We start from the raw sequence: 22,344 nt of genomic DNA on the forward strand, positions 1-22,344 counted from the left end.
CACCATCACACCACAAGCATTTGATGGTAAATCCATGGCGATAGTTTGCGCATACGCAGTTAGTCGATCCCTTCTCTACGGCCCTGATCCCTCAAGGCAAACTGTGGCCCACAGTTGGGATGGCAGGACAGTGCTGTCAAATCGGATTGGTTGGGAGGTATGGTCAGAGCTACAAGTGCTCCAGATATCAGAACCATGTCCTGTAGTAATCATGAAAGTGAGACTGAGATATTTTCCTGCATATAGTAAATGACAGATGAGGATGAGCCATCACCACTGTACCATAGGCCACTGAACAATACACACAGGGGGTATATTTACTAAAGTGCGGGTTTTTAGAAGTGGAGATGTTGCCCATAGCAACCAATCCATATTTACATTGGGTGCTGCACCCGGCCCCCGGAAAAGTAGGTAAACCTCCCAGCCATATGCCTACCCCTCTGGACCCCCCCCCTGCGAATACCAGGCAAACCCCCGCTGAATCGCATCATCATGACCCCGCCCCCTGCTTCACTATGCCGAAGATCTCAGCATCATGTAGCAGGGAAGGGGCCAAAAACCCGCTCCGCCCCCATTTCCAGGTAGTATCCCTGACCGCACCCCCCTCTACCGCGCCACGCCACACTGCCTGCCCGACCTGGCTGCCCCCTCCCGGAGGGGACTGCCAGAATGTCGGCAATATGAACGAATCAGATTCTACTTAACATTTATCTAGCACCTTCTAGACGATAATAGTTGGAATCTGATTGGTTGCTATGGGCAACATCTCCACTTCTAAAAACCTGCACTTTAGTACCACAGGATACCATAAAAAAACTATAACAATGATCATTGTCATAGAAATGATGTTACTAACAGATGGGGGAGGGGGTGGTGGTATTAACGGAATATTGTACAAAGTTTATCACTAATAATCGCTGATCTTCGTGTGTTGGGGAGGGGCCTGCTAATTGGGCTGACATATCGTCCAAATCGGATAGTGTGTACCCACTATGCGTGACCCTGTGCACTTCCGCTGGTCATCCATCGGGGTTGTTCCGTCTGCCTGCATGTAGGGCCGATGAAACGACCCAGATGCCGACGCCAGCATAGTGGATGGAGCCGGTGTCCAACATATCGGACGTTTGGTCACCACATCATGCAGTATGTATTGACCGCCCAATATATATTGCGTGGTCGGGTGTCGCATCGCTGGGCACACACATCGTCAAGTGTGAACCCAGCTGAAGACTGGCAAGGGAATGAGGTATGAAAAGAGGGAGGAGGTAAAAATATGGAGGTTGGTGTAGAGGGAGAAAAGCAATATAGGCAGATAAGACTGTGCATACACTAAAATATTTAGGTTAGAGAAGAGGGGGAATAAAGGAAATGTTAGGCAGGTAGAGAGTGTGAACAAAGAGACACCCCCATAAATTGGCCTTTTTTATTGGGCTTTTTAGGATTGGTTTGGGCTTGTTTTCACTTATAGGTTGCTTGTTTTCCATTTCAGAGTTGGCAATACTGGGAGGGGGAAGCATGGTCTCCGGGAAAATGGCGTATGTCCCATAGGAGAGCATTGATTTGTAATAGCGACCGAGTCAGTTATAGCAGGTGGTAAGGACTCTCAGGGACAGTAAGGTTGTCGCCAAGAAACCCTCCACCACCCGCCCGGGTCACTCTCTTACACTCCGCCCTCCTGTCAACAACAGCACGAGGGAGGCGCGCACAGAAGGGAAGTGTCCTATCCGCCGTGTGTGTGTGTGCGCGGTGAGGGGAGACGGGCGTTTCTGGCGCGTGTGGTGGTCAGTGACCCGGCACCGAAGTCTCGCGCGGCACCCGGCCCGGCCATGAGCTCGTGCCGGGCCCTCCTGTGCGCGCGGTGCCGCTGCAGCCTCGTGCCCCGGGCGCCCCCCGCCGCCGCGCGCCTCCCTCTCCCGAGACGAGTGTCCACGGGTCTCTGCAAAGCCCAGGGGTTCCGACCGGACCGGGTGGCCGTTGTGACCAAGACCACACGCTATGAGTTCGAGCAGCAGCGGTACCGCTATGCCGGGATGTCGGAGGAAGAGCTGAAAATGCTGGTGAGTGGTTGACACAGGGGTCCCTGGCTCCCATCTGTTGGGGGCCACTATCTGCAGTCCGGGAACCCGTGAGATTAAGAGATGTAATGGCTGTCTGGGGGCCACTGCCTCTAATATGATGGGAATGTTCTGTCTGGGGGCCACTGCCTCAAATCTGAAGGTGTGTTCTGTCTGCAGCCTGGGGGCCACTGGCTCTCCCACCAGCCTTGTCTGCAGCCTGGGGGCCACTGGCTCTCCCACCAGCCTTGTCTGCAGCCTGGGGGCTACTGGCTCTCCAACCTGTAGTGGGGGCTTGTCTGCAATTTGGGGGCCACTGTCACTAATCTATTGGGACTTTTGTCAGATCTTCTGTCCCCCAGCTGACAAGTGGTAAGTGGGACTATAGTGCTCATTCAGCATGCAAATATCAGAGCCGTGCTAGACTTTTTGGTGCCCTGTGCCAGAGAGAGCATTGGTGCCCCCCTCATTTTTCAAAGGGACATAATGCACCCAAAAAGGGCCATGGCTTCATGGGGAAGGGCCAGGGAATAGAAAGGAGATGCCAGGAGATGCTGGGGATGAAATAAGAGGAAGCTACAAGCAAGAATGATACTAAACAGAAATTTGACAGGCCCAAACAGTGCCCCCTAACCTGTGGTGCCCTGTGCGACGGCATCGGCCGCACTACCCTAAGCTATGGGTGCTGCTTATGCTGTCGAAATGGAGAGACCACAGCAGATATCTCATATCTGCTGCGGTCTCTCCATGGTACGGTCAGGGTGATCCTTAATATTTGCATGCATACCTGCTGGAGGGACCATGGCAGATATCTGCTGGAGGGACCCTTCATGGCACATACAGGGAACTTTAATATTTGTACTACCCTAGTTACGGCCCTGGCAAATATGATATATGGGCTCCTATCTCTAACACCCCTCCTCCCGAATACACTCATTTTTGTGGGGCATCTACAAATGCAACAGTTATACACACTATACAAGTCCACAAAATGGTCACAGTAAAATGGAGGCCCCCTCACTGCTCTGCACAGCTCCCCTGCTCCACTCCCCCACCCTCCAGTAATAACTGACCACATTTCACATAAAATAATGATGCCAGAAAGTACAACAAAACCCCCCTCCCCTCATGGTCACACCACTATCCCTCTGAAGCTGCTCCTCTCTCCCTGTCCACGCATAGACCCTACTACCGGAGAGATCTATGCAGCCGGAGATACAGTAGACATTTGTGACGTACTGGAGGATCAGCGTAGACTGGGAAAGACAGCAGGGATCAGAGGAGTCGTCAGCACAGGCAGGGACGGACACGGGCACAGCAGTCACCGCAGGCGACACTCAGCACATGCACTCCTGTGCATGATATGAACACCGCAATACTATAGGCATGAAACTCCACCAGAGATGATGAGGCTCTGCTTACTCCCTCACTGCAAAATCTGGTAGCCAGGCAGCAAAATCTGGTAGCCATGGCGATCTGGCCCCCGGGATTTGTCGAGCCCTGCTGTACAACCCCTGTCACAGTCCACACATAACCTCACACATTGAGGGGTATTTAATATGAAACGTTAAATTCACTGTCGAAGTTAACGTTTCATATCGGAGATTTTACCTGCGTTAAAGTATCGGGCGCGCTCCCGCCTATGCCCGTATTCAATATAAAATTAACAAAAACGGGAAACTCCGAAGTTGGATTTGCGTAAAGTTACGAATTTTTCCTTAAAAAAATCGTAAGACCCCCCCTAAAGTTGTAAAAACATGGGGGATCACTATGGGTACCCTCGTTTTAGCCTTTAATTGAAAGTCGGGTATTTAAATAGCCGCAGCAGGTGTTTTTTTTCCGACATTGAAGAAGTGATGCAGAAGAGCACTTAGGTTATTTTTTTCGTTTTTTTTTAAGTGGTCCCATCAAATTTGGGGTACATGAAAATGGGTACTAGCATATTTTTATGTCCCTAAAGTAAGTTTTTTAAAATTCTGCATTTGTGTACCTGCCGCTATAATTCTATTCTTCAAAACACCTGCCGCATACTTGCAGAATAGCCCTGAACCTATTTCCCTATTGTTAAACAATTTTTTCCCATTTTTTTTTTTCACCCCAATTTTTAAATTTTTTGGGGTGTCCCTATTTTTTTTTAAAACTTTTTTTGACACATTTCATTTTTAAATGTCATTCCCAGGGGTGCAGGCTATTTTTTTTTTTTAAGCCTGCACCCCTAAACCCCAATGTGCACTTTTTTTAGACACCTATTCAATGGTGAAAAGTTATCCCCGTTTTTTATCAAAGACTTTTCAAAACTGCGATAAGTCTTTGAAATTGAATACGGTGTAAAAGTAAAACCTGCGATAATGACGTCATACCTCCAATATTAACGCAAAAACGGATGTTTTCGCTCCCATATTGAATACCCCTGTTTGTCTTTCTCTCACACCCTCCTGACATTTGGCCGACATTCCTGTGTGAATGGATCATGCAGTCTACCAAGAAACTCTGCATTCTGGCTGGAGCAAATTGCAATATATAGCACCTATACTTGTGTATCAATGCCTATTTCCCTATAGATTGTAAGCTTGCGAACAGGGCCTTCCTACCTATATGTCTTATTACCCAGTTTTGTTCTATTAATGTTTCTAATTGTAAAGTGCAACTGGGTCTATTTACTAAGCTGTGTTAGGAGACAGAGTGATAAGTGATAAGGTGCCAGCCAATCAGCTCCCAACTGCCATCTCACAGGCTGTGTTTGAAAAATGACAGTTGGGAGCTGATTGGCTGGTACCTTATCACTTTTCACTCTGACTCCTAACACTGCTTAGTAAATAACCCCACTGAATATGCTGCGCTATTTAAGAAACTGTTAATAAAATCTGTTAATATAACCCAATAGTATTGTAGTTGTAACTTGTCTGCTATTAAATTATAAGCCATATGTATGCAGTATACTACGAAGGCATTATGCCTGTCAATGAGCTGCATATAGTTGCCGGAACTAGTTATATTTTATACTAGTTCTGGGAAAATACCTGGGACTAAAACAAAGTGGTCTCTTGGTTTTCCCCTGGCATTAGAACAGAAGTGTAGTTGACAGCCCCCTCTTTAGTACAGGGGCTGGGAAGATTTGAGGCATTTTGTGACCTTTAGAGCTCCCGAGCATTACTATGGTACTACAGCCAGGTTTGTGCTTTCATGTTTGTCTGGGGAATGTTGTAACTACAGAGTTTGTGTACGGGTTGCATCTCTGGTGCTTGACTGCTGCACAGGCTGGTAACAGACTCTACAGGGTCATGCACTATAGAGGGTAGCGTGGCACAGAGCTGACAGGGATAGGTGCTGAGAACTATCCGCTAATCATTTGAACTAGATAATAAAAGGCTGGACAAATTGACCAACATATAATTGTTTTCCTGAAATGGTATACAGCCCATAAAAACCAACATTATACCTAGTGGCACCAAGCCTTAATCCTTATTTATTAACATTTATATAGCGCGCATACACATTCTGCAGCACTTTCGAGATTATTTAGTAATTTGCATCAGTTCCTGCCCCAGTGGCGCTTACAATCCGAAATATGGAATATTCCAAATACGGAATATTTTTAGCATGACTGAGAAAGTGAAACCTTTGATTTCTGATGGTTTAATGTACACAAAACAAACTTTGTTTAAAGCACAAAATTATTTCATTTATATACACAAACTTTTTTTTGATGCACAATATTACTAAAAATATAGTATAAAATGACCTGCAGGCTGTGTATAGGGTGTATATAAATCATAAATGCATTCTGTGTTTAGATTTGGGTCCCATTCCCAAGATATTTCATTATAGTATGCAGTTATTCCAAAATACGGAATATTCCGATATCCAAAATACTCCTGGTCCCAAGCATTTTGGATATGGGAGACTCAACCTGGAAACTGGAGCACCCGGAAGAAACCCACACAAATAGTCGTGCTGGCGAGGTAGTAATGCTGACTACTTTGCCAGCTGTGCCACCCAGCAGCAGTTTAGACATGTTTCTGGTGCTTGGTCTACAAACATAATGTAAATGTATTTTGTATAAACTTGTATTTGCTGCTATGTAGCACTCTTCTTGAAGTTATTTCTGGGAATATTTAAAGTACAACTTGATGTAAAAACATTTCTTTAGCTGGCATTCCCCTTCCCCCAGAGATCCGGAGCAATGCTCTTGGTGGAGTTTCTAAGCCTCTTATTGCCTCAGTGACAACTATGAGGGAGAGGCAAAGGGTGATGTGATACTTACTAACACAGATGTACACGTGAACGTGGCGTGTTGGCACTGCAGGTTCAGGAACTATTGGAGTTTGGGAGACCTTGTTCTGGTAGTTGTAGTGATGGGGTATGTCATCTAAAAAAAAAAATCTTAAATCCCTTTAATCTGGAATTATCCTTTAAATTTCGGGTCCAGTTTTGGACGTTTCTCTGGTGGAATGGCATTAGTGCCCAACCAGTCCGCATAGTCCCAGTGATCCTGACAGCAATTCAGGACAGGATAGTTGACCTACGTCTCTCCATTTGTGCTTAATGTCAGCAATTCAATTTAGTCTTATGGCAAATTAAGAATACAACTCTCTATATTAAAGATTCCAACCCCATATAAATCCTGTCTGTGAAGCTTTAATATGTGCCTCAGTAAGATGTCTCTAATTAACATGATCAGGTTTAAGACAAATCCTCTGTTGCAGAATTACCTGCTACAGTAGGTCACGTGTAGCGAAGGTTACAAGTTCAAGGCCAGATATAGTGCATCCCGTTTCAATACGTAGTTGTTGGGTGTTTTTTATACCGCTCCTCTTTCATTGGTTTATATTGTTGCATTTTTAAAAAATATTTCTGAAAAGCAACAAAGATAGGTTTTGCCTGGTTTAAACATCGTAAATCTGTGTTATCATTGTAGGAAGCCCTTGCTATATAGGTTGAGTCTAGCATATCCAAAATGCTTGGGACCAGGTGTATTTTGGGATATTTGGATACCATAATGAGATCTCTTGGGAATGGGACCCAAATCTAAACACAGATGGCATTTGTTTTATATACATCTTATTCACACAGCCTGCAGATCATTTTATACAATATTTTCAATAATGTGGCTCAAACAAAGTTTGTGTACATACATGCAATTCATTTGTTTCATATACACAAAGCCTGAAGGTAATTTTATACTTTATTTTTAATAATTTTGTGCCTTAAACCTAGTTTGTGTACAGAGAACCATCAAAAAGCAAAGGTTTCACTGTCTCAGTCATGCAAAAAAATATTCAGTATTTTGGAAAATATTTGGATATGGGAGACTCAACCTGTATTACAATACACATCAGTTGACCAGTGAGGTTCTTCAGTACAGAAAATGTAACAGTTGAGCCACTAATACTGGCCGTATACTGTCACATAAAACTCACCAACAGACAAATTATCTGACATGCTCCAAACTTCCAATAACAAACACTTTCAGAAAACGTGGTCTGTCTGTCTGTGGTGAGTATTGGGCTGTCCATCATCCAAGCACAAATAATTGCACCTGTTGGGCACGCTGAAAGTTTTTTTTTTTTTTTTTTTGTATGCCCGATAGACTGATAATTGGTGCTTGGTTGTGTATATAGACTGTGGAAATATCGCCCTGATCAGCCGCTAATTGCACAGTGTATGGCCTCCTTTATCTTAAACGGCACTTGCTATTTGTGGCTATCGATGCTCAAAGCATAGGCAGGAATAATCGTTAAAATCTCTGGTGATTTCCGGATTAAGAGAACTGATGCAGCTGACGCAAGATCATGTAATATAAACTCCCAGCACCAAAGGCTGTAAAATAGGTACCTCTTAACTTTTGGCTCTCACTCACTAACTACTGGAACATTTTGTCCAGATTAAACCATGTGTTGCTTTTTGTAAACATAACCTTACAAAATTGTATCTCCTGTCCAAGTCTCTATTGATGATGAAGGTAGGCATGGGGGTGATATATAATAGTGTCTTGGAGGTTGTGTAAAACCATTCCGTACAATATATAGAGCGGTATTAAATTTTTTTGCCCCCTTCCGCGCCTGACAGGAGCTATTCAATTGTTGCTCCTGTTGGGCGTGATCAGCTGCCGGCACACCATTTCCGCTCGCAGCCCCAGAGGGGTGCGACCTGAAATTGGTGGAAAGTGACCTGTTTGAGTGCCCAAACAGCACTTTTGGCGATCATGCCCAGCATTTTGGTCGGAGGTACCCGTTTTATGCGGCTAAACCCGACCACTATGGGCGCGATCAGCACGAAAATGGGCATCTTTTGCATAGCGTCCCGCGATCTCCTGTCACTTGAGACGGGAGATCCGGACCGCAAAAACAATTGAATACCGCCCATAGACTGTTGCTAATTAGGAACTAATCGAGTCCCAAAGAAAGCATGGCGTGTAGATGTGATAAACACAGTTGCCTGGCAAAACCCAATAGCTGACAATGCAAACCTGACCATGCACCCTCGTAATCCTATGTGTTGCTTGCGGGGCTTCAAACAGTGGATGATTAAAATTCTCAGTTACAGTCCTATATGGTTCAATGTGAGGAGGACCTGGGGGCAGATCAACCACTCTGGGCCACTGACTAACTTATCGATGGGGACGATCAAATTGATTTTGATTATTTTCTTTTTAGAATTACAAAACTTTTAATTTGGCTTAACTTTTCAGTATAATCCAGACACTTATTTTTTTTTGTTTGTTTGGGTGCAGGACCTGCAAATGTTCGCTTCTAATTATACAAAAAAAACAGTATTGTCAAACAATTTTATACAGCATACTAGTGGATATAATAGATACTGGTTGATTAGAGATGTTTTATAGATTAATATTGGCCATCTAAAATTTACCATGTACCTTCTAATAATCATTGCTCCCTAGTACACTCACCCCATCCCGTTTCTTGTGTTTCCAAGCATAATAAAAGATCTTATGAGCTAAGGAAAATTATTACCATTTTTATTTTTTTAAAACCCCACACTGTACTTGGGTCCCATGAAAAAAAAAGTTATCTTTTAAGTAAATTAAAAATATCATTTGGTCTCTAGTTTACCTAATTATTTAATATAGGAATAAAATTACAGCAGTGAACACATAATCACCAAGAACACCCTATGACCGTTACCGGTGTATTACTTGTAACATTATTGTAAATCTGACACAGAAAGTATTTTAAAGTATCACAAGAAAGCTTTATATTGAAGTATTTTTATGAATTGTGATACTACCAATGACTAGGTTTGATGCACTATGTAGGGACGACGGTAAGACCTTTTGAAACGTGAAATATTGGAACACAAAATTTCACAACAGGCTGCCTACATGTGTCTAGACGTTTTGATCTAGATTATGCAAACACACACCACGTGGTGGAAACAGTTTCAGAAGAGGTTTTTTGATATTTTAACTGTGCGCATTCTATCCAGAAGGTCTAAAGGAGACGATATAATTTCTTTTTTTTTTAAATCTTTATTTTTTGAAGCAATGAATGATACAACAAAATATAACAATTGTAATATCAAAGTACATATGACATTATGATGAAAAATGGTACAAATAATTCAAAAACATCCAGATATTAAAATATAGACGTCATCCATATCAAATTACCGTATACTATAAATATTGAAAACAAATATCCAAATAGATAAAGGTAATCTTATAATATGGAATATACATAGTAGACATAACAAACAAATAACACCCTCATCTCAATATTTAATCAAATAAATCAATCTAAACAAATAAAAAGAAAAAGAATTGTGCTCGCCAACTCCCCCCTCATCCCACATCAATGGACGATATAATTTCTAATGATTTAAAAAAAAAAAAAAAAGAATATACATGTTTTGGCATTAGGTGGTCTCTTCCCTTTTTATTATACTAACGTTTTTAAGACCCTATTAGATCAGTAACACGTGCGCTCCTTAATACAGTGCGATACTTCTTGGTGTTTAAAATTAGGGGTGGAATTAAATTATTTGAGCCCCCCTTCACGCCGAATGGAGCTATTCAGTTGTTGCTAATGTCTGGCGCGGTCAGCTGCCAGCGCCGACATTAAAGCTCGCACCCCCAGGGTTGGGTGAAGATCGGCAGCAATTGAAAAGCGCCCCGTGATCTCCTCTTTAGATGGGAGATTGGGCGCGCTAAAACAATTGAATTGCACACTACGGCCTGTATTCAATTAGCCGCAAAAAGTCGGAATACGCGAAAAAGTATCGCCGATTGTGACTTTTCAACAGGTGGAAGCTTGTCTCCGTATTCAATTGCAAACACTCTTCGCGTTTGCGAACACGCAATGCAATGTAATAGACGAAAAAGATTTGCCTCTGAAAAGGTGGAGAAAAAAAGTGCAAAATCGCTATTTTGGGGTACAAAGGTGGGGAAACCACTCGGCACCCTTGGGACAGCCCCCAAAGGATAGCTGCGTCAAAAAACCCTTATCAAAAAATGAAACACCCCAAAAATGCACTTTGAAATTGGGGGCGAAAAAGTGCAGTGTGGGGGTATAAACTTTAAAAAGTAGCGATATAGACTTTTGGGGGGTCTGCAAGTATGGGGGAGGTGTTTTTTTTTTTTATTATTATTTCAGGTGCGTTTTTTATGTTTTTAAAAACTTTAGCAACTTTAACTATCCCAAATTTGACAGGACTACTTATGTTCACCCCCCCAAAAAAACAGCTTAATGCTATTCTTCACCACTTATTAGACACTAATTAGAAGATATTGACACACCTTAAGTACCCCAAATAGCTTTATTAGGGCTAATCGGGGGCATGTACATTGATCCCCAATCCAATGTTAGTGCATCTTTTAGGGGGTGTCAGGCTGATTTCCCCAATTGTGACAGCACTTTTCGTCTGTTTTGCATTCGCCAGGTTGTGTTTTTGGAATTGAATACGGCGAATCGTGTGGACGCACACGATAAGTTTCCACAGTTAAAATACTCAATGTATGCGGAAAGTGTGTGTACGTGTGTGTGTGTGTGTGTGTGTATATATGTATGTGTGTGTGTGTGTATATATATATATATATATATTTTTTTTTTTTTTTTTGTTATATGGGGTATATATACACCAAATCGCTCAGTGTGTGTGCCCGATATGTCTGCCGTTGTATCGGCTATCGCACCGTGGAAAAACTGATTGTTTCATGATGTCGTCACTAGGAGAAATGTTACAGTGCCTAATTCTAGAATTTAAGGAAGAACTCCACCAAATTGTCCCATTCACTTGCAAATCGAAAATTCACAGCAGAGGCAACACCACCACCACAGGCCAGCATTATTATCCTTTATTATTTCTTCAGGGTCCATAGGATCCACAGGATCTACCTTGGGGTATGTAGTGGAAACGATCCATTGCACCAAACCGCTTACAGCTTTGATGCTCCCACTGGTCCTCCTCCCTATATACCCTGCACTCAGCCACAGGCATTCAGTTTTTTTTGTTTGGTGTGCGACAAGACGCACCTGTACAGCAGGACTGCCTAGGCAGTCCCAGGCTTTTTTGTTTTGATTTGCCTTCGTTTTTGAACTACTGAGTTTAGAAGTACCAGGCGCCATTAACGACGCAGGTACTCCTACTACCTCCGCCGACGCTGAAACAGCAGTACCGCTATATGCCCTTAGGTTTTCGGTGGGCCTCAGCGTGGCTTAGCTAGCGGCTGTTGCTGAGGTTTGGACTGCAATCAGGCACGGAGATGACAGGTAAGCGATTCCTCACGGGGAATCGTGCGCGGCAGTCCTGGCATCCGGCGTAGGAGACGCATCGAGTGCAGCTGCGGGTGTATGCCTCGTTTGACGTGTCGTCACTAAGACGGCCGGGGCCATATCGTCTGTCGCTGGGGACGGGTAGTAGACGTACTAGTAAGCGTCTACTACTATGAGGCCTGCATACCCGTGCTGTCAAAATCGCAGCTTAGGGGAGATAGGCGCTCCCCAGGCCGCTCCTCTCCCAACCCAGACGCAACTTCCTATATGGTATTTCAGCGTCTGGTTTGCTATATTTGACCACCTCTGACCTAGAGCAAGGGTACTTCTGCGCGCGCCTGAAAAGGGGGCGTCTTTATGACGCGTCCCCTTTAAAACACTCTTGGGGGCGTCCCCAGCACTTACGGACATGCCAGGCAGCCCCCAAGCGCCGAGGTTACTATGAATGGATGCTGGGCGCATGCGCCCAGCGTCCATCCACCGGCGGTGACCGCTGCCCTGCCATTTCCTCACCCGCGGGACACTGCGGCCCACGGGTGGAGCATAGAACCTGCAGGCTGTTTCAGCGGGGCGCCACGCTGGAGGGCAGGGTGCTTCCTGCCCTTCAGAAATAGGGCCGGGCGCGGCGCCCTGCTGAAACAGCCTAGCGGTAACACTATGTACAGTACTGCTGTAGCTGTTGGTCTGTCTCCCTGTATACCTCTCCCTTGGGTCTGGTATATAGCTCTCTATATCCTACCACTACTCCTGTGGGGCTGGTTAGTTGATTCATTTGCAACAGCAACTGTGCGTATTTATGTATTGTATGTGACTTTAATGCTAGCTGCTGTATTTGTACTGCCTTTTTGTTTCCAAACTATCAGTTATACCTATCACTGTTTCTCCTCATCCCTCTGAAGGGCGTTGGGGGTTTCATTGATAAAGGGTCACATTGCATTTATACTGTACACCTTGTACCATTTATACATTTGTCATGTCTAAAGGTGTAGGTGAGAAGGATGATATGCCAGTACTAAGATCATGTGTGTCTTGTTTGGCAGGCCTGTCTGAGCAGGATGTAACCAGGATGGATTGTGTAATTACGGTTGTAAACAGCTACCTGTTCGATCCGGTACATCTGCTCCAGCGCTAGAGCCACCCAGGTGGTATTGTTTTGTCGCACTTGGGTCCGTATTCACTTAGCCGCGAAAAGACGCAATCCGTGAAAAACTATCGCCGATTGCGACTTTTCGCCAGACGGAAGCTTATCTCAGTTTTCAATTGCAAACTTTTTTTTTTCGTGTACGTGAAAACGCAATGTAATAGGCAAAAAAGATTCGCCTATGAATAGGTGTTGATAAAAAGTGCAAAATCTCTATTTTGGGGTGCAAAGGTGGAAAAACCACACTGCACCCTTGGGACAGCCCCCATAGGGATATCTGCGTAAAAAAAAAATAGAGGAACACCCCAAAAAATTACTTGGAAAAAGAAGGCGATAAAGTGCAAAGTGGGGGTGCAAACGTAAATACTAGCGTAATAGACTTTTGGGGGGTCTACAAGTATGGGTTTTTTGGATTGCAGGTGCGTTTTTTTTAAACTTTATTTTAGCGACTTTAAACCATGCTTGCACCCATTTTCAAGTACTCCAAATTTTACAGGCCTACTTATTTTATCCCAAAAAAACTGCTTAATGCTATTCACCACTAGTGCAAAGACGCTAATTAGAAGAATTGACACACCTTAAGTAGCCCAAATAGCTTTATTAAGCCTATTCGGGGGCATGTACATTGATCCCCAATGTTAGTGCATCTTTTAGGGCGTTTTCGCGTGTTTTGGACTTGAATATGGCGAATCACGGTGGAGAGCACGATAAGTTTCTGCAGCTAAAATACGATGTAGGCGAAAAGTCCAGCATGGGAAAAAGTATCGCGGGTGCGAAACTAATTGAATACGGGCCTTAGTGGACAAAGTCGCAGAAGCACGGGCTCCGGCTGTGGTATTTCCTCATGCTATGGGGTGTTCACAGCATTTGCATCCTTCTATATGTATGCCCCCCATGAATTCTTGTTGGGTTAATTCTACTGCTCACTCTAGTCAGAGTATATCGCCGTCTATAGCTCCTCAGCAGCCAGAGAGACAAGTGGCGGTAAAGCAGGGGCATAAGAGAGGTTCCCATCAGTTGTTGCCTCATGACGACCCGGACTTCAGGCTCTGATGCTCAAAGTTCTGGGTCTTAGTAGTAGTAGAAGACAGTCAGTCCCTTGTGGATGTCCCCTCTCTGGTGAGAGCGGTTAGATCTGTCCTTCAGTATAGATGAAGAGGAGGCTCCGCTGACAGCCAACGCTCCGTCTTTAGGTGTCAGAAGATGGCTAAGGATTATTTTCCTCCGTCTGAGTAACTGACTGATCTCATGTCTGAGGCATGGAGTATTCCTGGGAAGCATTTCCATGCTACAAGGAATATAACCTCTGGATACCCATTTGCACTTGGTGAGTGTAACAAATGGGAAGTTCCCCCAATGATGGATACTCATGTCACAAGGTTAATTGGGAGCGCTACGTTACCCATCCCTGCAGCATCCTCTTCAAAAAAAACTTGACAATTTGTAACCTCTTTTAATCATTTGAAATCCATGTTTTCATTATCTTGAGCTACTACCAGACCAACTATGGCTGTAGCCTGGGTTTCGAAAGCAGATGTTGCACTTGGGGCGCTGCTGTATTCTCTGGGACAGAGGAGTCTTGTACCAGAAGCCAAGATTGTGCAACTACAGTCTCATGTGCACAGTCTTTTCTGCAAGCAAACAGTGTCAGTACACTTGGCAATGCAGGTGCTGGGCTCCATGGTATCCACATTCGACATGGTAGCTTATACCCAGTTCCACTCCAGGTCCCTGCAGGATTGGATTCTGTCTGGCTCGTTGGGATGGTCAGTATCATCTCATAAAGTCTCATATGATCCGCATCTCGCCGGAGGTTCGGCTCTCCCTCGCTTGGTGGCTGGAGACGACTCATTTAAACAAGGGTCGTCCGTCATGGGTCCCGGATTGGGTACTCCTCACCACTGATGCAAGCCTGCGAGGATGGGGAGCAGTGACAGGCCATCACACCTTTCCGGGAAGATGGACGGTTCGGGAAAGTCTCCTACCAATAAATATTAGAGCTTTGTGCAGTGCACAGAGCGCTCATACTGGCGCAGGACCTCCTACAAGGCAGGCCTGTCCAAGTTCAGTCCGACAACTCGACAGCAGTGGCTTACATCAACCATCAGGGAGGCACACAGTCTGGCAGCCATGAAGAAAGTGGTGGAAATTCTGCTGTAGGCAGAATGCCATCTTCCAGCAATCTCTGCAATATTCATCCCAGGTGTTCTCAACTGGAAAGTGGACTTCCTAAGTCGCCAGGGCATACGCGCTGGAGAATGGGCACTTCATCCGGATGTCTTTCAACTCCTGGTGGACAAGTGGGGAGTACCGGACGTAGACCTCATGGTGTCACGTCACAATCACAAAATCCCCAGGTACAGGTCCAGAACAAGAGACCCCTCAGCCACCTTCGTGGACGCTCTGGTGGTGAGGTGGCACATCAGGTTGGTATACCTGTTTCCTCAAATCTCCCTCCTCCCAAGAGTTGTGAGAAAGTTCAAGCAGGAAGACGGCAGGATAATACTAATAGCCCCCGCCTGGCCCAGGAGGCATTGGTTCTCCGACCTGACATGTCTGTCCGTAGACAGTCCACTGCCTCTACAGCCGGATCTGCTAGTGCAGGGTCCCTGCCTATATCGAGATTTACCTCGACTGGCTTTAACAGCATGGCTATTGAGTCTGCCGTCTTGAAAGTCAAAGGTTTTTCAGCCTCTGTGATTCAGACGATGCTGAGGGCAAGGAAGCCTGCTTCTGCCCGCATCTATCACCGAATTTGGCATCAATTTTTTCTTTGGTGTTCTCACAGAAAATATGACCCTAAGATTTTCAAGGTCGCAAGACTACTTTCTTTTCTTCAGGCTGGGTTAGACTTAGGTTTTCGTCTGGCTACCTTCAGCGTTCAGTTTTCTGCATTGTCAGATTTGTTCCAATACAGAATTGCCCCTCTGCCGGATGTTAGAACATTCCTGCAGGGGGTTCTTCTGCTGCAACCTCCATTTGTCCCTTTGGTGGCACCGTGGGATTTAACTTTGGTTCTCAGGGAATTGCAGACAGCTCCCTTTGGATATGGTGGACTTAAGATGGTTGACAGCAAACACACTTTTTCTCCCCACTTTCGGCTCGTAGAGTTTCTAATTTGGCAGCTCTGTCATGTTGCTCTCCATATTTGATTTTTTTAAATCAAAATAGAGCTGTCCTCCATACGAAGGCGGGTTACCTTTCAAATGTGGTTTCCCCTTTCCATATAATGAGGAGATTGTAGTTCCGGCCTTTCAGTCTTCAGACCTGTCTACAGGTGAAGCTTCCCTAGATTTGTATTTACGTGGATCGTACCAGCTCCATCAGGAAATCAGATTAGCTCTGTTATATGGGTTTCACAAACGAGGCTGGCCAGCAAACAAGCAGACTTTGGCTCGCTGGCTACGTATGACTGTTTCTCAGGTCTATACAAGGCTGGTGTCCCTGTCCCAAACATGGTGACAGCACATTCTACTCAGTCTGTGGGACCTTCGTGGGCGGTTAGACATGGCGCCTCGGCTGAACAGAGGTGCAAAGCAGCCACTTGGTCTTCCGTCAATACTTTTATCAAATTCTATGCATTTGATACTTTTGCCTACCAGGATGCTTTCTTTGGGCGGCGGATTCTCCTCTGCGCAGGAGCGCCCCCACCCTTGAGTTATGGTATAACATACCTTAGTTAACACTTTTTTTCTACTTCAGGGTCCATAGGGGGTCCACAGGGTTGACCTTGGGGTATAGCTGGATCTGGATCCACGGGCACCACGCAGTTAAAGCTTTGCTGCTCCCAGGATGCACTTGGGTCCGTCCTCCTCTATACCCCGCCCCGGCCACAGGCACCTCAGTTTTAGTTGGTGCCCGGCCGGAGTCGGGTCACCCTGTCGCAGTGGGGCTGCAGGAGCAGCCCCTAAGCTTTATTTTAAAAGAGAAATGTTTTATTTTTTTCTACTTTTTTTACACTGTTAGAGCGGCAGCATCAGACTGTCCTTTAGGACGTCCACGCTGCCACTCCTTCTCCCCGCTGGCGCCGCGACGCCAGTACAGCTCTGGGGATCGCGGCGGGACCCCAGAGCCTGTACTAGCCGGGCTCTGGGGACTCCCTTGACTGCTGCCGGACGCGACGGGGATCAGGTAAGCCGCGGGTCGCCGCGTGCGGCGGCCCGCGGATACTTTACATGCAGTCAGAAGCCTCCGGTCTCTGGGGACAGACCGGAGGCGCTAGCGGCGGCGGCGGGCTCCCCCTCAATTGAGGAATACCCCGCGTGTCCGCTAGACCACCAGGGTATCAGGCTGGTAGCGGGACCGGCAACCCAGGGGGTTAATTGCTAGCCAGGGGAGGCAGCCTTCCCTGTCTAGCGGCTCCTCCCCTCAGCTCAGCGCGCCTTTCAACTAGGAGTCTGGCGTCGCTGAGCTGCTCTTATCTCTCGGCCACTCCTCCTCTGAGGTCTCCGGCGGCCATCTTTACTGGCACATCGCAGACTCCCAGGCGGTATCAAGTGGACCGGTCCCCCTGTGTACCTCTCCCCTGCTAAAGGACAGTGTACACAGCGCTATAGCCCTCCCAGACACTGAATCTGGGCGGTTGATTGTAGCGGAAGGTGCAGTGAGTACTAACTGTTCTGCATTGTATGTGACTATTGCTAGTGCTGCCTGTCTGTGACTTATTCTCCATTACTGTCAGCTTATAACTATGCCTTTCCTTCTCCTACTGCCCGCAGGTGTGTGGGGGAAGGGCGTTTTTCTGAGACCCTCACTTATATAAAACACGTATTTGTGGGGTCAGTCACATACTGTTGTGTGCTACACAGTACCATATCTGGGCTGTTGTGTCGCATACTGGTGAGTGCGCGGGTGTTAAAACCGTAATTCCTCTGGTGATACCTATTTCTTGTGTATTTACGGTATCATGTCTGATGAGGAGACTGAGCGCTCTGTGGCTCCTGTGCTATTTTCCTGCAGACGTTGTGCTGCTGGAGTTGATGGGGAGGACTTATCTCAGGATGGTCTGTGCGGGCGGTGCCAGCTGGTACCGGGCCCCTCCAACCCCCCTGTATCACAGGACCCTCCTTGGGCGATGTTTTCACAGGTGCTGGCGTCTATTGCGGACCGGTTATCGGTCCCATCAGCGGTCCCTTCTAGGGCGTTACCGCAGCCCACCATTCCCCATTCCCCGGGGGTTCCACAAATGTTGCGGTCTTCCCCCGGGGCCCAGACTGTGGGTCCTTACTCGGGACTGCCTGTGTATGTGCAGTCTTCCCCAGGGACACGTCAGTCTGTAGTGCCTTTGCAGAGTTTTGCTCCGACTGCTCCTCCGCCTTGGGTGGATGTTCTATCCAGCTCCGTACAGAGTCTGGCGGCTTCATCCTCGGCGTTTCAGTCCATGTTGCAAGGTGATGTGCCACCAAGGGCGTCTAAACGTCCGGTTGTGAGTTCACTAGCTGCGCAGTTGTCGGACTCGGAAGTGTCCTCAGATGATGGAGAAATCCATGAGGACTCTGACTCTGATGTCATGGGGCAGGAGGTGGAAGCTAAGTCCTCCATTAATGTTCCAGCCTTAGTTAGGGCGGTGCGGGCTACCCTACATGTTGAGGATGATGCGCCGGCTCCTAGGTCGAAGTTTCCTAATTTTAAAAAGGCCAAGGTGACTTCAACTGTGTTCCCCCTGTCTGATCAATTATCGGATCATATGGCGGCGGCCTGGCAATTACCTAGTAAGAGGTTCCATCCACAGAAGAGGTTGGCGGCGAACTATCCTTTTCCTGAAGCTCATTGCAGGAAATGGGAAACTCCGCCGGCGGTGGCTTCCCACGTTACCCGCTTGATCATAAGCGCGACGCTGCCATTGCCGTCTATCTCCTCTTTGAAGGATCCCACGAACAGGAAGGTGGAGACTTGTTTAAAGTCCATTTATTCTCTTTCCGGGGCGGTGGCTCGCCCGTCCATGGCTATCTCCTGGGTGGCTAAAGCCATTGAGGCATGGGCCAATGCCTTGGAGGATACCTTTCCTGATGAGGCTCCGGATATCCAGAGAGCGTTAGTGGGACAGATGCGGGATGCAGCTTCCTATATTGGGGAAGCGTCTTTGGATGCCAGCCTGCTCACTTCTAGGGTGTCGGCTGCAGCTGTGTCTGCTCGGCGCTCCCTGTGGCTGAGGTCCTGGAGGGCTGATGCAGATTCAAAAAAGGGTCTGGAGGCCTTGCCTTTTAATGGTGATTTACTATTTGGTCCGGATTTGGACAGAATAGTGGATACTTTGGCTAAGTCCATGTCGGCTTTTCTCCCTTCGGCCTCTGCGCCGGCTAAAGCGAGGAGCTCTGCCTTTCGGTCCTTTCGGGTTCAGGGTAAAGCCAAGGGCCAGTCCTTCCCGAGACATTCGGCGACCAAGGCCGCACCCAAGCCCAAGAAGCAGGCATGGAGTGCTTGGCGCCCTTCTTCCAAGCAGGAGGATAAGCCTGCTGCCTGATGGGACGGGCCTCTCTCTGGGGGACCCCAGAGTGGGAGGCCGACTTCTCCAATTCGCCCAGCATTGGCACAATACCACCACGGATGCCTGGGTTCGAGAAGTAGTCTCTCAGGGGTACGCCCTGTCTTTTCGGTTCAGGCCGCCCCACCAGTTTTTCTGTACGAGTCCTTCTCTGGACAAGACCAAAGCTGGTCAGATTCAGGTAGCTATAGAATCCTTGCTACAAGCAGGGGTCATTGTTCCCGTTCCGCAGTCTCAGCGCGGGACGGGGTACTATTCTACTCTTTCTGGTACAGAAACCCAATGGTTCTCATCGCCCTATCCTGAATTTGAAGTCTCTGAACAAATACCTCAGAGTTCCCAGGTTCAGGATGGAAACGTTACGTTCCATCATTCTGGCGATGGAACCCGGGGATTATATGGTCTCCCTCGATATCCAGGACGCCTATCGACATGTGCCCATAGCACCGGCACATCAGCGGTATCTGAGGTTTGCTTTCCTGAACCATCACTACCAATTTCGGGCGTTGCCTTTTGGCCTTTCCACGGCTCCGAGGGTGTTCACCAAGGTGATGGCGGTTATGGCTGCCCACCTTCGGGGTCAGGGTCTACGTCTGTTGCCGTACCTGGACGATCTTCTACTGCTGGCGAGCTCCCCGGAGGTGCTTCTTCGACATCTCCACCTGACCATTGCTTGTCTTCAAGCACACGGGTGGTTGATAAACTGGAAGAAGTCCTCCCTGATTCCATCACAGCGGATGGTTCATTTGGGAGCCCTGCTGGATTCTCGTCAGCAGCGGATTTTCCTGACTCCAGAGAAGGTCTCCTCCCTGCAGCTGCGGATACACAGTTGCCTGAGCAGTTGCCGCCTGTCGGTCCATTCAGCTATGAGAGTTCTGGGGTCCATGGTGTCGACATTCGACATGGTGGAATTTGCCCAGTTCCATTCCCGGCCCCTGCAGGGGCTGATTCTATCGGAATGGAACGGGTTACCTCACCGGATCCGCTCTCAGATGCTGGTGTTGTCCCCGGAGGTTCGGCAGTCTTTGGCTTGGTGGCTTCAGACGGCGCATCTGGTCGAGGGGCGCCCCTTTTGGATCCCGGACTGGGTCCTGCTCACGACGGATGCCAGTCTTCGGGGTTGGGGGGCAGTGACCGGCTCATTATCGCTTCAGGGTCGTTGGTCCGCGGAAGAAGCACTTCTCCCCATCAACATCCTGGAACTGCGGGCTGTGTACAGGGCCCTGCAGTCGTCCGGCCCCGCTCTTCACGGAAGGGCGGTTCAGGTGCAGTCCGACAACGCCACCACGGTGGCGTACATCAACCACCAAGGGGGAACTCGCAGTCGGGCAGCAATGTCGGAGGTGTCTCGCATTCTTGCTTGGGCGGAGTGTCACGTTCCAGCGATCTCGGCAGTCTTCATTCCCGGAGTCCTCAATTGGGAGGCGGACTTCCTCAGCCGTCACGACGTGCATCCCGGGGAATGGTCGCTTCACCCAGAGGTGTTTCAGCTACTCGTGGACAGGTGGGGGCTGCCGGAGCTGGACTTGATGGCCTCCCGTCACAATCACAAGTTGCCCGTTTACGGGTCAAGGACAAGAGACGCAGGCGCCTGTCTGGTAGACGCTCTGTCGGTGAAATGGACGTTTCACCTGGCGTATCTGTTTCCTCCGATATCCTTACTTCCTCGGGCTCTGCGGAAATTCAAGCAGGACGGCGGCACGCTCGTGCTGGTGGCTCCGGCGTGGCCCAGACGTCCTTGGTACTCCGATCTGAGGTGCCTCTCCATCGACGCTCCGTACCTTCTTCCTCAGCGTCGGGACCTGTTGTCTCCAGGGCCCTGCCTTTACCCGGATCTGGGTCGGCTGTCTTTGACGGCGTGGCTCTTGAGACAGCCGTCTTGAGGTCTCGGGGCTTCTCCAGTTCGGTTATTGGTACCATGCTCAGGGCACGCAAGCCTGCTTCAGCACGGATTTATCACAGAGTGTGGCACACTTACTTTCAGTAGTGTGAGTCCAGACATTATGATCCTCAGGTGTTCCGAGTTTCCAGGATCTTGGAATTTCTTCAGTCAGGATTGGATCTCGGCTTACGCCTTGCATCTCTGAAGGTTCATGTGTCCGCCTTGTCCGTGTGGTTTCAACGGCGGATTGCAATACTACCAGACGTTCACACCTTTTTCCAGGGTGTTCTCAGGATCCAGCCTCCCTTTGTGCCTCCTGTGGCTCCTTGGGACTTGGCGGTGGTGCTACGGGTCCTGCAGGGTCCTCCGTTTGAGCCTCTTGAGGCGGTGGAGCTCAAGTGGCTGACATTTAAGACGGTTTTTCTCCTGGCAATTGCGTCTGCCAGGAGGGTTTCAGAATTGGGGGCGCTTTCCTGTCGCTCCCCTTTTCTGATTTTTCACCAGGACAGGGCGGTGCTCCGCACTCGTCCTGAGTTTTTGCCCAAAGTGGTCTCAAAGTTCCACATTAATCAGGAAATTGTTGTGCCAGCTTTTCAGTCGCCTGATCTTTCCGCTGGTGAGGCTTCCTTAGATGTAGTCCGGGCACTTAGAATCTACGTGGACCGGACTGCTTCTGTTAGGAAGTCGGATTCTTTGTTTGTTCTCTTCGGTTTTCACAAGAGGGGTTGGCCTGCCAACAAGCAAACGTTAGCCCGTTGGCTTCGTTCAGTTATTTGTGAGGCTTATGCACAGGAGGGTTTACCTGTGCCAGCCTCTGTTAAGGCTCATTCCACTCGTTCTGTGGGTCCCTCTTGGGCTGCTAGACGTGGCGCCTCCGCTGTTCAGCTGTGTAAGGCGGCTACTTGGTCTTCAATTCAGACGTTTTTGAGGTTTTATGCGTTTGACACCTTCGCCTCTCAGGATGCATCCTTTGGGCGCCGGGTACTCCTTTCAGCACAGGAGCGTCCCCGCCCTTAGTTGAACTGCTTTGGGACATCCCCAAGGTCAACCCT

General features: G+C 47.7%; 1 protein-coding gene across 1 annotated transcript in view; it reads left to right on the forward strand.

Moving 5' to 3' along the window:
- The first annotated feature begins 1,550 nt into the window (after window positions 1–1,550).
- NADK2 (NAD kinase 2, mitochondrial) overlaps window positions 1,551–22,344 on the forward strand; it is a 58,050-nt gene continuing 37,256 nt past the window's right edge. The window contains exon 1 of the mRNA XM_088447778.1: window positions 1,551–2,057. Within this exon, the coding sequence (XP_088303904.1) occupies window positions 1,827–2,057 (231 nt within the window). The 5' untranslated portion in view covers window positions 1,551–1,826. The remainder of the gene's footprint in view (window positions 2,058–22,344) is intronic.

Source organism: Taudactylus pleione, unplaced genomic scaffold (genome assembly GCF_031769625.1).
Source record: "Taudactylus pleione unplaced genomic scaffold, aTauple2 ptg000438l, whole genome shotgun sequence".
In the NCBI taxonomy this organism is placed as follows: Eukaryota; Metazoa; Chordata; class Amphibia; order Anura; family Myobatrachidae; genus Taudactylus; species Taudactylus pleione.